Genomic DNA, 13,031 nt, shown 5'->3' with positions numbered 1-13,031 from the left:
TGCATTGCTGATCACCTTGCTTTGTGTATGTACCCTCTGAAGATGTGGTCAAATAACTGGGTGCAGGTGTGGCTGAATATGTCTTGACTGTCGTGCTGGCCGACGAGTTTCCAGTAATGACGATAACGAGGCTGGCAGTGAGCAATGTTGATATCATAAGCTGATTTTCAGACTTGATTGACATGATGGGCGAGTACATCTGCTGTTTTTGTCCAATATCATGTGGCCGAATTATCAAAAAAGAGAGAATATGTGCCATCTCGTGAAATCCTTCATGTGTAAAATTCTTTTAAACACTTGCCATGACTCTTATTTTAAAGTGTTACATCTGTAGCTAAGGAATTGTTTGCATCAAGTGTCTGTGAAATTAATCGGAGCCAAGCATGGGCATTGCAAGAGGGGCACTTGCCCCCATCTGGAAAAATTACTGATAAATGTAAAAATCTGGGAAAAAAGAAGTGAAAAATGTGAGAATACCTAAATATACGGTACATGTATCCCCCTTTCACCATTAATAGTTTGTCCTTACGCTGAGTGCTGTTGCCTCCTCCCCTCTCCCCTCCCCCCAAAAAAGCTCCGGCAACGCCCATTGAGCCAAGCACAGAAATGGCCATAATAAGCAATTTTCCACGGCACACATTCTAAGGATTTCTGTTATTAAAGAGGTCAAAACATACCTTCCACACTGTCTGCACTGTGATTAAGAAGGCCAGGTTCTTCTGTCGGTGAAAAGTGTAACTACATGTCTATGCCTGTTCTTGCCGAAGGCAGAGGAAAGCACCAGTAAGTCTACAGTATATCCACTTGCACATTCACAGGTAGCCTAGTCGGGTCAGGCTAATGACCCGGCCCACCTCAACACACATGTCTGGGAATCAGTATTTAGAATTTGAAAGCATATCAAAACTCAGGCCAATAAATTGAAAAAAAAAAAAGCCTGCCCAGAACAAGGACTTGCATTTTAATTCCCGAACCATAACCAAAATTTATCTTTTAAAGGAAGGGTTAATGTGATTTTGATGCATAAATTTGCATAATTGGTTGAGGATGTATGGCCGGGGAGGTGACTGTTAACATCCTGAAACCTAGAGCAGCTTAGTAATCCCTTCAGGGTCATTTCCTGTCCACACATTGCAGCTTGGTGTCAGGCAGAAATCAAACATCAGCTTTACCAGACCTTTTCAGGAAGGAAGCACTCAGGCTACAACTTCCGTGATTTGGGAGACAAGAAAAATCAGGTTTCACTCTGTCCAACTGAGCTAAAGAAGTTGCTCGAGTCCCTTGATGCTGTAAACTCTTGGCATTTTGCCTTTACTTTTTTGTCTCTTAGAGGTAGAGCCAGTATGAATTTGCAACCTTGGGTGATGTCAGTTGTCATGTTATGGTTGTCCAAAATGATGTCTGTGCTTTCGAAGGGATAAAAGTTTAAAACATCTTGGTTATTTCAAGGGTCCAAACCGTCGTTTAAATTCAAACAACTTGCTATCTTTCCCCATTTGAGACATATAATGACTTCATCATTTTGTAGCCTACCAGAAGACAAGTTTTCTGCCGTGATACCACTACATGTATCACCAAATGTGATTCTTACAATTTTACTTGCAGTGTAACTGAGCAGACTACAGATTGGTAAAATCAAAGGGACCTTGCTTTGTTTGGTTCTGCAGGGTCTAGCTTCCTGTCTCCTCAACCAGACTCAAGAAGCTCGCCAGAAGCTCAGGCCAGTACCCAGGCAGCCTGACCCCAGCAGAGACAATCTGAATGGATCGTTGAGTCGGGTCCAAGGCATCGCTTCGTCCATTCTCAACATGAGCGCCTCGGATCTGGATGAGTTTATGGCCAGCAGTGAAGAGGATGGGGATAAGGAGGCTAAGGTACAGAGATCAAAGGTTAATGAATGTATAATTGGATAAGGAGGCTAAGGTACAGAGATCAAAGGTTAATGAATGTATAATTGGTGGGAAATGTTACCTGCAACCAGTCAAGATGTTTCAACATTTTTTGTCACTTTGTGGTAATTTTATCAAAAGTCTTTGATGAGACTGAGATCAGTTGCCAAGCAGGAAGACATATGCATTTATATCAGAAGTTATGAATCCCACCTGGTTGAAATGGTGAATAATTTCCTCAAAACGTTTTGGAAAGTATAGAGTGCTTCTAGCATTACATCAGGGAAAACCAAAGCCATTACTTAATTTTACATGATCACTCAACTTCAAATTCCACCAGAAGTCAATGATTTGCCATTTCATTTCAGGACCAAGAAGAAATTGCAGAAAGGAAGAAAGATCAGCGCTGGATGAAGCAGATTGGCTCGACGCTCTCATCCAAGGTCAGCATTTTTCTAACTTTACTTGTTCACTTTCCTGCTGCCACTCTACCCTTCAGTGCTTGAACAGCAAGAAAACCTCAAGTCTTTTCCTGAAATAAGACCTTGCAACTTCCTTGCCAGATCCACCCCCACGCAGGAATGGCATTTGATGTCAGACGCCGTTTCTGTGGAGCCACCTTATTTCCTGATTGCTTGACTAAAGGGGATTGTCAGCTGAAACGTCTCATGTGTATTGCTTCATCCATCATATTTTTCCTAAGTGATGCTAAGTAGTGTTAAGTAGATCTATGAATTTTGGCGGTGCACGAAGGCACCCACTCCACTGAGAATAAGAGGAAAAAATATCCTCATCTCCTTAAAATTATCCATTTTTACCTTCAGTGTTGAATTTCTAGAGGGATAACACTGACTCCATCACATAGGCCTAGGCACCAATTCTCATCTCTTGCAATGAATGCCGAACCAACTTCAGTCTGAGATCTACACATCATGGCCAACAGGAAACCTCTTGATGGAATTAGTTAGCATGTAGAACATGGTTGGGCTGGATTCCACTCCAAAAGTCTCTGATTCTTTACTTGAAGGAAGTATGGAGTGTTGTAAACTCATGAATCTAAAACTTCGTCATCCTCATGTATCATCACAATTCTGGCAGCTTGTCATCACGTGGAAACATGCAATTGACCCATTTTCATGTAACTTCAGTTCCTTTGATGAGATCATGCAACCTTTACGAGAGTCCAAACCAGACTCATAAATTAATGTGTGATGAGAGTGGCCGTTCTTGTCTCATCACAGTGATTTCAGTCTGGTGGTGGGCGATGATTGTACCATATTGGCTATAATGTCAAAAGTCAAGCAGTGACTTTTTACTCCTCCAAATGTTCATCAGTAACCAACCTAAGTGATTGACAGAGGCATTTGGAGTTTTTCATCATCGAAGTTCAACTAAATCATTTTATTTCTGGTACCCTTGGTTAAAACCAAATTGTGAACCAGAAAGTACAAAAATAAATCTATTTGCCTAAAGGTCACTGAATTCTCAGGATGAGCATGACTCTTCAAAATGCTACAAGTGAATCACTGTGCAGTGGCCGAGTTTGATGGGACATTATTGAAGTACAGACATTAAAGTTTGTTAGTTTCATCAGTGAATCATTTTAGAACCTTTGGAAGAGATTGTTTTTCCTAGCCTAAGTTACTCACACTTGTTATTCTGTCAAAATTAAATTGATTTTGAATTTGTTTACAGATTGACACTAACCAGGGAATAACTTGACGTTGTAAAGGAATAATGCGATGACCTTTCCTGGATTCGCCTTCTGTTTTACTGTCTCCTCCTACTGATTGTATATACATGTACACTCTATCAAACCATTTTTTTAATGAAAAGTACATGTACACTGCCTTCAACTTAAAAAATCCTTAATAACAGAAAAACCTCAAATGTTCCAGCAACTTTCTGCCCAGAAATGTCTGTAACATTACAGAAACAAAGAACATTACAGTTTTGTTTGTAAACATGGAAATTCTCACAGCTTAAAAAACCAAAACAGTATCTAAAAATCCTTGACATGGCCAAAAAAAATCGCAATAGGTTTAAATAAATCACAAGGGTATATTCTCATATATTTTGAATACTTATCGTTGAGGTCCTTTAATTTGAATACTCATTGTCGAGGTCCTTCAATTTAAATACTTATTGTCGAGGTCCTTCAATTTGAATACTTATTGTCGAGGTCCTTCAATTTGAATACTTATTGTCGAGGTCCTTCAATTTGAATACTTATTGTCGAGGTCCTTCAATTTGAATACTTATTGTCAAGGTCTTTCAATTTGAAAACTTATTGCTGAGGTCCTTCAATTTGAATACTTATTGTCGAGGTCCTTCAATTTGAATACTTATTGTCGAGGTTCTTCAATTTGAATACTTATTGTCGAGGTCCTTCAATTTGAATACTTATTGTCGAGGTCCTTCAATTTGAATACTTATTGTCGAGGTACTTCAATTTGAATACTTATTGTAGAAGTCTTTCAATTACTCTTCATTGCAAATTATCTTTTAAATATCTACATGTAAAAACTCATGCCCACACAAAAACATGCACCGACTTGAAATGAATTTGATATACACAAAAGTAACTTGAGTTGACTGTGAAAAGACTCGACCCAACAGTCGTGTCAAACACCCACAGACCCTGAATGTAAATATTTCCAAAACTAGAGAAAAAGACAGCTTCACAAGTCTGATTTTTGTCCATCTAGACCCCCCCTTCATGTCAAATTTTTTTTTTCTCATACTTGTGGACCACCATGATTGTAGCATGCTTTATTTTGATGCCTAGGCATAGCAATACAAGGTAGGTCAAGACAGTGTTTACTTTTACGTAGTGGTGAAAGAAATAAGGTGGTTAGTACAAGACAGAGTTTGTTGTATTTTGTCAAATTTGACATGTTTGGTATTTTTGTTGGCCGGAAAGAAAAAATATTGTGTTTTGGTCAAAATGCGGTTTGAAATTTATCAGGTCAAGATTGGATGTCCTGTCTCCAATATTGGGACTGATATGAAAATATTTGAAAGCCCCTAGAACGTCAAATTTAGCCGGGAAAGCATTGAAAAATGTACATAGAAAATACTAAGAATTGTTCAGCTCAGTATCACAGGCTTTGTGCACCTTTTGAATAGGTCTTATGAGTTAGATGATTCTCTGGCACAGCAATGTATTAATATTCTGTCTTGAGAGGAAAACTATGAACTTCAAACTTTAAATTCCAATTTAATTCTCTCTAGGATGGGGTCCTCAATCTCTACCAAATAAAACATTTAGGGCCACAAAGTATGTTGTTTCCTCTTCAAAGGTGATATTTCCCTGCAATCTGAAGACATATTTAGTTACTTTCTCTCCATCTTCACTGGAGAACGGAGATGTTTTGTTGGATAGAAGCACAGACAATGAACTCTTGACTTCCTCTGATTGTATTGCCATTCGTACGACTTTTTGCAAACTGATCTGTCTGTTTGTACCTACCTTTGACATTTAGTCACCCGAAGCAGACAGCCTTAGGTGCTCTGCTTGGCACTCGGCCCAAATTTCAAATTGGGGGAGGGGGTGCAAAGGAGCAGAGAATGACTAAGACTGCTGTAGAAAGGAAGGAGAACGTCAACCCAATTCATACCTCAAACTGTTAAGGACTTTTTCAGACACTTGAAAGTTGTAAACTTGTCTGTGGATTGCAAGGAGTTTCAAAATTATCCCAGGCCTTCGATTTAGACAATGGGAGGGTCTAGGAATCATTCTCACAACATGGTTTTATTTAAAAAACAAAACAAAAAACAATCACCCTATTTTTTACTTTTCACTAAATGTAAAAACCACCATTTAGTGTTCTTGCTATTCTGGAAATGATTTTTAAAGTCACCAAATACTAGAATTATCTTGTACAGCTTCAGCCAATGACCTACAAATGTTTCCAAAAACAGTTTTTAATCATTAAAATAACTTCTGAAGGAAAAATAGACCATTGTTTCAAAGAACAAATTACAAATGCATTGGAGATATGTATGTTTCTGAATACACTCCCAGATACAACATTACCAGCAATTTTTTAATTGTTTCTTGCAGGTTCTGAGTAGTGACAAGTTGTTAGATCTTTTCACAAGAAAGTTGGAGGAGAAGGACCTGTTACTTTCCAGAGAAAGGCAGACTGATAGGTAACATTGACTGTCCACAAGACTGACTGAAATCCATCTGGGATTCTCTTGCCAAATATTCCACCTGTTTAAAGTGCTTGTGTAAATATGTTAACCACTTCATGCCGGGGCATTTTTCAATGTTGATGATGCTGGGCTGGCATGACTATCATTTTTTCTGTTTTCAAAATCCTTCAAAAATTCATCATTTCATTTAACGGTCGTTTATAGCCGCACCAAGTAATCTTTAGGCACTCCTCTAAGTCGACAGGTGACCTTCATTGACGCCCGAGTATTTCAGCCAGCCTTAACAGAGCCAGTAAACAGAGCCCAGATTGTATAACTGTCTTTTGTTCACGAACCTGGCTAAGTGCACTGCTGATCTCTTTTCGATAGGGGCCAGATTAGCGTGCAACAGTGCTGTGTGGCTCATCGCTGCGGTGGTGGAGCGCTTTTGTCCCCGGTGGTAGTCCGCTCGCTCTCAATGCCCCAAACCCCGGTATACGGTTTCGAAACAAGGCTGGATTATCACCACTTTTGAGAGTGAAAAATGTCGGTAATGCCCAGCAGCCTGGTCTTTTGTTCGGAGTACGGTCTTTTGTTACAGGGCCCTGTTTCCTTTGTCCGAGTTTGGAGACCCTGGCCACCCGTATAAACCATACGCCTCCGATCCCGGAGTCCCAGACAGGAAGTGGTTAATATTTATGACCATTTTGGACTTTCTGTGAACGTTTTGATTTAATATCACAATTGTGTATAACGGTTTTGCCCTTACCTAACGTATATTAATAAGCACTGTATGCTCAGTGCTTGTCCGAGAGCTTGCGAAATATATATATAATTAACATCTCCCCAATGCAAAAATACATCTTGAAAATCACAATTGTGCTTAGAGTTCCAGGGCCAAGTTTGTTTAACCACTTGCCGCCGGGGTTTCCGGTACTGGACTCGTATTTTTTATACGCGTGGCTGGAGTCTCCGAAACCGAAGGGAACTGGGCCTTGTAACAAAAGACTGTACTAGTAACAATACACCAGGCTGCTGGGATTTACCAACATTTTTTCACTCTCAATAGTGGAGATAATCCAGCCTTGTTTTGAAATAGTATACCACGGTTTGGGGCATTTAGCACAAGTGGATTAACCCGGGACAAAAGCGCTCCACCACCGCAGCGATGAGCCACACAGTACTGCTGCACACTAATCTGGCCCCTATTGAAAAGAGGTCAGCAGCCCACTGTGCCAGTTTTGTGAACGAAAGAAAATTACGTAACACCGCACAATCTGGGCTCATTTTACAAGGCGGCAGGCCTGGCTGAAATACTTCAGTGTCAATAGATGTTGTCTGTCAGATTAGAGTAGAAACCAGATAGTCCTTTGTGTAGGTGTAGGTGTCCAGTAAATGAAGACAGGAATTTTTCAAGAATTTTGAAATCAGAAAAAAAAATGTATCCCATCCATATCCCCAGCAGAATCAACATTCATAAATGCCCCGGCCCGAAGTGGTTAAATTTGCCCTAATGTACAGGCCAATGAAATATAGACATACTTCTCAGTGGGCCAGATATTGCACCCGTGCCAGGATATTTGGTTTTGCAACAATCACAATGTTACCTGCTCAATAGTGGACAACTTTAAGATGTCATGCATTGTTGAAACAGATGCTAAAAAGGTGCAGAACTTGACAGAATATAAAAATTTGGTTTCATCTAGTTAGAGAGCCACATTTGTGTGGTAAAGAAAGTACCAAGGAGTGAAAGAAATGTTGACAAAGCACTCAGTTTTATTTGTCAAGCTGACAATATCTTACAAGTCATTATGTACACTTTATCTTTTGATTTACAAAACTATATACAGATTAAAAAAAAAAAACAATGGTCTTCGCTCATGCAAAATGGAATAATTGTGGAATTGTTAGGATATTGCAGCGGCCATTTCAAGTTGCATCACAACAGGCACTTTAAGAAAGCTCATTTTAAAATTGTTAAAAGATATGCTCCCATTGCCAAGGCATTGCCAAAACATCAAAGGCAATTATTAACCCTAACCCTCCTCAATCCTTCACCTGTTGGAGGACTGAGGAGCGTTAGGGTTAACATTAATTTCAACATGGCAAAGAAAATGACCTGGGAAGCTGAAAACTTGAAGTTGAAAATGTGACCAGCTATTCCAAAACGAAGCTGAAGTAAACTTCATGTCCTTTAAGTTATGAATTATTTATTAATATTATTAATATTAATAATATTAATTATTCATTATTATTAATTTCCACTGTTCATGTAAGTTGTCATTGTCCATAATTACCAAAGCTTTCTGCAGACACAGTTTAGACTTACGATCACATAGGCAGGAGAAAGGAATTGCCAAACATCATAATGACCTATTTCAGCCTGGTTTTGGAATAGTAAGTCGCAAATATCAAGCACAAATCTGCTGTCGGAGGAGAGCTAGTACTATTTACTTCAAACTTAAACAACAATCGGCTTGATCAAATTTGGAAATGGAAGTCAAGTTATGTTCTCATTGTTTCTTCTATAAGCACAGCACAAATCCACACACCTAAACACTCATTTGTAACACCCATTTAATGCTCCAAAACTATTTTGAAAAATGCAAGGCAAGGATACTACTGATGGGAGTACATTTTAGGAATTGTGAAAAAGGCGAACTGGTCTTGATCTTTACAAGTGAACCGCTGGAGATATTGCCCAAACAAAATAGACAGTAGCTAAAATTTTAGTAAGAATTTCTACAGTTATTTCTTTAAAAAATCAACAGCACAGAAATGCAACTTGAAGTGTTCAGTCAGTACAGTTTCAAGACCATGACCTCAATGAATGGTACATAATAACTTCTGACATTTGCTGCGCCTTGGAACACATGAAGCATCAAAAAGATATCCTGAAAGTATTAAAGAATTGAAGTTACTCTGGGGACAAAAAAAAAGCACCATTACAAACTAGATGTGATGATGAAGTGATCGTTCAGTGATGATTGAAGTTTCTTGCCTTACTTGGTGTCTTCCTCCGGGTGCTTGTTGCCAGAGGCGTCTGAGGTGTGTACAGGCTAGAAACAACAGATGAATGATTTGGAATGTAAAATATACATGCATTAACAGATACTGACACTTGTTTTACTGAGGGCATACTCAGAGTTCAGCATCGGTACATAGGGAAAAAAACACAGGGCCTGTCTATAATTCAGCACTGGGGTTATGTAGAATTTTCCCAGTGTATTTTTTTTGCCTTTGTCAATGGTCTTTTTTTGTGTCAAATATTAAATGCTATGCGTGCGTAATATGAATAAACCAATGAGATGTTACCTTGTCTTCATTCCACTAGCGCCCTCTTGTGTCATCATACTGAAATCTGGCTCTTCTCTGGAAGTGAAACGTGATTCTTTTCTATTAGTAATCCTATCTTTAAACAATGAGAGACCTGCCATTTGGCAAACGTTTTTGAATTTCTTGAAATACATGCACATTTGCATCTTGCAGAGTTAAAAATTGACAAGCATTTCCATTGAGACATACACTCATACCCTTTGTCAAATGTTTTTCAAATTCAATCGGCAAAACTCTTTCGTTATTAACGCAGGTACTGTATGAGGGTCATAGATTCACCTTGTATGAAACTCTCTCTTTTGGAAGAAGTGTGCTTCTGAAGAGAACCAGTGAGTAGGAACTAAATGTTTCAATTAGCAAACTCTGGTTGTTTTCAAGAGAGTGATGGCCAGAGATGACCACAGCATCTTCATCCAAATGTTGAGTTCTTACTCACCGGTTCTTTTCAGAACCACACTTCTTCCAAAAGAGATAATCTCCTCCATGGTGTTTCGACAAGCCTCATACAGTTCAGCCGCTGCCATGCAAAGCTTTAAATCTAACTATCTTCAGCCCCTCAATTCCAATAGCAGGAGTTGTCATGTTTTGGCAGATTTGGTATCATTTATTATGAAATTCTTGTTCTACTCTAATGGATTTAGGAACAGAGGCCGAGCTTATTAGTGTTGGAGTTTGTGAGGTGGTACTCATGGAGGCACAGTGCACAAACTGGCTAGAGATAAATGCTGTTGGACCTTCTTTGAGCTGGAGCTTACACGGAGTGGTTCAGTACAGTGACGGGCCAGTGCTGCTGGGTGTTGTTTAAATTGATTGGGGTCAGTATTCTGTTCAGTGCATGAGCCAAGGGGGTTAGGGTTAATGCAGGTACATTCCTAATTCAATGGCTTTCGTGAATAATCAAAGAACAACCCCGAGGATTTTCTGCGCAAGGGAAAGAAACCACTTGGCAATAGTTTACCTTGAAGAGCCTTACCTGAGAGGTACAAACTGCTCCTTGTAACTTCTGTCTGTCTCATACAGAGGTCGTGACCTTCCAAAGGATCGTTCAGGAATCCTAGATGAACCTTGTCCCATGAAGTCATCTCTTACTTGCTCCTGCTAGAAAAATGAACATGAGCATTACAAAGTTATTTTTCTGGACTCCCTTCCAAATGTACAAACTGGAAAGGCAAAATAAATTTATTTCTGTACTGGGTATCAAACCATTTTAATATTTTCAAAATTTCCCCAAGTATAAAGTTTATGAGCTCTGGAAAATGAGAAAAAAAATGAACAACCCCTCAAATTGGCAGATGTTCATACAGAAAAGATGACAGTACACAAGGTATGCAGGAAGATTTTTTTGTCTTGGAAAATGGTTCCAGACAGGAATGAACACCATTCTATAGGCCTTCTCATTCAATTGGAACATCAAATTCACCTTTAACGTTGAGCGTCACCTTGTGGAACAGAGCTTCTCTTGACCTTGAACCTGCTTTCATGTGAGATTATCCGGTTTCAATAACACAAGCTAACACGGAAACAGCACGTCACACTGCCGGTGACATGCTAGAAACACAGACTTGGAAACCTGCCATGCTTTCAAAATACCAGTCTCGGGGTGAATAATCCAAGTTTTGAGATGGGGGGGGGAAGCAAACTCACTCCGTCATTGGGATACGCCCTGAGGCAGGCAGCATTCAGTTCCTCCTTCAGTGTTGCAGTGTGCTGCTTGTGGGATGTGATCTCTGTTTCCAAGGCAACCAGACGGGACAAGGATGTCTGTACAGTATCCACAAATGCCGCCACAAGACTCTGGGGAAATAAAAATGAATCATAACTCTGTCTTATCCTAGAATGAATAACAACGTCAAGAGCTATTAATGCAGTCACCTTTAGAAATAATTCATGAATATCTTAGACAGTTTCCCTACTCAACAACATGAAACATGGCCATTTGATAATGCCCGCTGAGATTTGATAATGCCTGTCTGTGTAGACAATGCACTGGCACCTGGATCCAAGAAAGTTTAATTCATATTGGTCAAAAGTCTGTGTATGCCATGGCAAACAGAACTTGCCATGCGCACACCACGTCCATATCAGGAAATTCTTCTGGACTACTTGCACAAAGGAATATACCATAAACTGGACGGGGGTGTTCCGGAAAATGAAAGTAAAATTCTGGAACAAAATCCTAAGAAATTTATCACATGTTGACTTCTTTTGACTCTAACTAAAACGGGGTTTATGAATGGGAATGAATATGCACTTGGTCGGTTTTAAACCGACTGCAGCTTGGGCATTAGCTGCTCCCATTTCCATTTAAGGCCGGCAAAGCACATGTTTATTCCCTTATCTAACTCCTTTGCAGTTTTCCCTATTAATTTAAAGCCACTTGAAAAGAACTTGTACAATACCAACCTTAATAGCAATGACCTCAGCACTAATACCATCAAGTCCTCGTTTCTCTGGATGGATTAACACCTGACCAGAACAATCCAATGATGAAAATAATCTATACAAATACCACTAAAAATTCTGATCTCAGGATCTTCTAACCAACTGGCTTTCCTCTTTCTTTACTTAAAAACTCCAAACTTAAAAACACTGGCACTGGGGAAATACTTTTAATAGATATCATAACAGGAAAAACATGCAGAAATCAAAGCACAACTACCCAGGAAATATATATACGGGGAAAAAGGAAATTCCACTGCAAAGTTCTCATGGATATTTTGGAGTCAGCAGTGAGAAAACTGTTCCACAATTTTGCAGCTGCATGGAAATTCATCTAATTTGTTATACGCTATGTCTCAACCAGGCAGAATAAAACACAGCTCGGAATGAAAAACCAGCTGGAACAGACAGGCTAAGTTTCACTGCTTTCAATTTTTCTGCTTTTTTCACACGTAACTCAACCTTTGAGGCCTGTTATTCAGTTTGACATTTCTATCAATCACATTTCAAAATTGGACATTTTTACTGCAGAATATCCAATTGCAATAAAACAAACAAACCAGCACTTGACATGGCACAGTCTATGTGTCATTAACACTGCAATAACTCACAATGGACCTCTTGCCTAAATGAACCTGACTTTGATCTATCACGTCACTTGTTTCAATATCTACTGTAATTGATCTGGTAAGGGAAAACAATGGCCTAAGCATTTGCACGCAAACTCACACCGAACAATTACCTGGAAAACAGTCACAAACAATATAAATCACGTGAAATTTTAGCCGGTAATCATTTTTGCTCCAGAACAGATTTTCTGTGTTGAACAACGCTTTACAATCGGTAGGCCCAGGAAATCCCTCCCCCCTCGGTTATAAATGGGTTTTCTCTCAGCGGATGACAATCTGGAGAAAATTGAAACCCAGTTGTATTACCTGTCTGAGTGCTGCATCAACTGATCTGTTATCAGCTCGACTAACCAGATGTCGTTTTATATCTTCCACAGCTCCTTGCACTGCCTGTAAATAGCCTGCCAATTTGTCTTTTTCTCTGTTGAGTCAAAGTGTACAGAGAAGATCCTGTGTTTTTCCAGACTTCATTTGTGGTTAGTCTTTGTTTACTAGTCACTGTAGAAATGCCTCGTTTAACCTCTTCAGCCGTGAGATTTTTATTATAATTGGATTTCAGATTTTTTTGGGTCTTTCATTTCCTATGATATCCTCCATT

The 13,031-nt window shown here is 39.3% G+C and overlaps 2 protein-coding genes across 5 annotated transcripts in view; one reads left to right on the top strand and one right to left on the bottom strand.

Annotated features, from left to right (window-relative positions):
• Window positions 1–9,333, top strand: part of cntln (centlein) — an 82,129-nt gene extending 72,796 nt beyond the window's left edge. For both annotated transcript variants that reach the window (XM_087136578.1, XM_087136579.1), the window contains exons 32-34: window positions 1,668–1,874; window positions 2,258–2,332; window positions 5,956–9,333. In XM_087136578.1, the coding sequence (XP_086992704.1) occupies window positions 1,668–1,874; window positions 2,258–2,332; window positions 5,956–6,048 (375 nt within the window). In that variant the 3' untranslated portion in view covers window positions 6,049–9,333. The remainder of the gene's footprint in view (window positions 1–1,667; window positions 1,875–2,257; window positions 2,333–5,955) is intronic.
• Window positions 7,786–13,031, bottom strand: part of ccdc171 (coiled-coil domain containing 171) — a 32,598-nt gene continuing 27,352 nt past the window's right edge. For 2 of the 3 annotated variants that reach the window (XM_022247251.2, XM_022247250.2), the window contains exons 24-29: window positions 12,740–12,854; window positions 11,769–11,831; window positions 11,010–11,159; window positions 10,339–10,463; window positions 9,345–9,401; window positions 7,786–9,088 (exon numbers count right to left, since the gene is read on the bottom strand). In XM_022247251.2, the coding sequence (XP_022102943.2) occupies window positions 9,007–9,088; window positions 9,345–9,401; window positions 10,339–10,463; window positions 11,010–11,159; window positions 11,769–11,831; window positions 12,740–12,854 (592 nt within the window). In that variant the 3' untranslated portion in view covers window positions 7,786–9,006. The remainder of the gene's footprint in view (window positions 9,089–9,344; window positions 9,402–10,338; window positions 10,464–11,009; window positions 11,160–11,768; window positions 11,832–12,739; window positions 12,855–13,031) is intronic. The other variant, XM_087136577.1, reaches the window with a different exon arrangement.

Source organism: Acanthaster planci, linkage group LG05 (assembly GCF_054643075.1).
Source record: "Acanthaster planci isolate LZ-2023a linkage group LG05, COTS_SCS, whole genome shotgun sequence".
In the NCBI taxonomy this organism is placed as follows: Eukaryota; Metazoa; Echinodermata; class Asteroidea; order Valvatida; family Acanthasteridae; genus Acanthaster; species Acanthaster planci.
The sequence above is the reverse complement of the archived record's forward strand: the minus strand, read 5'-3'. Positions and strand labels throughout refer to the sequence as shown.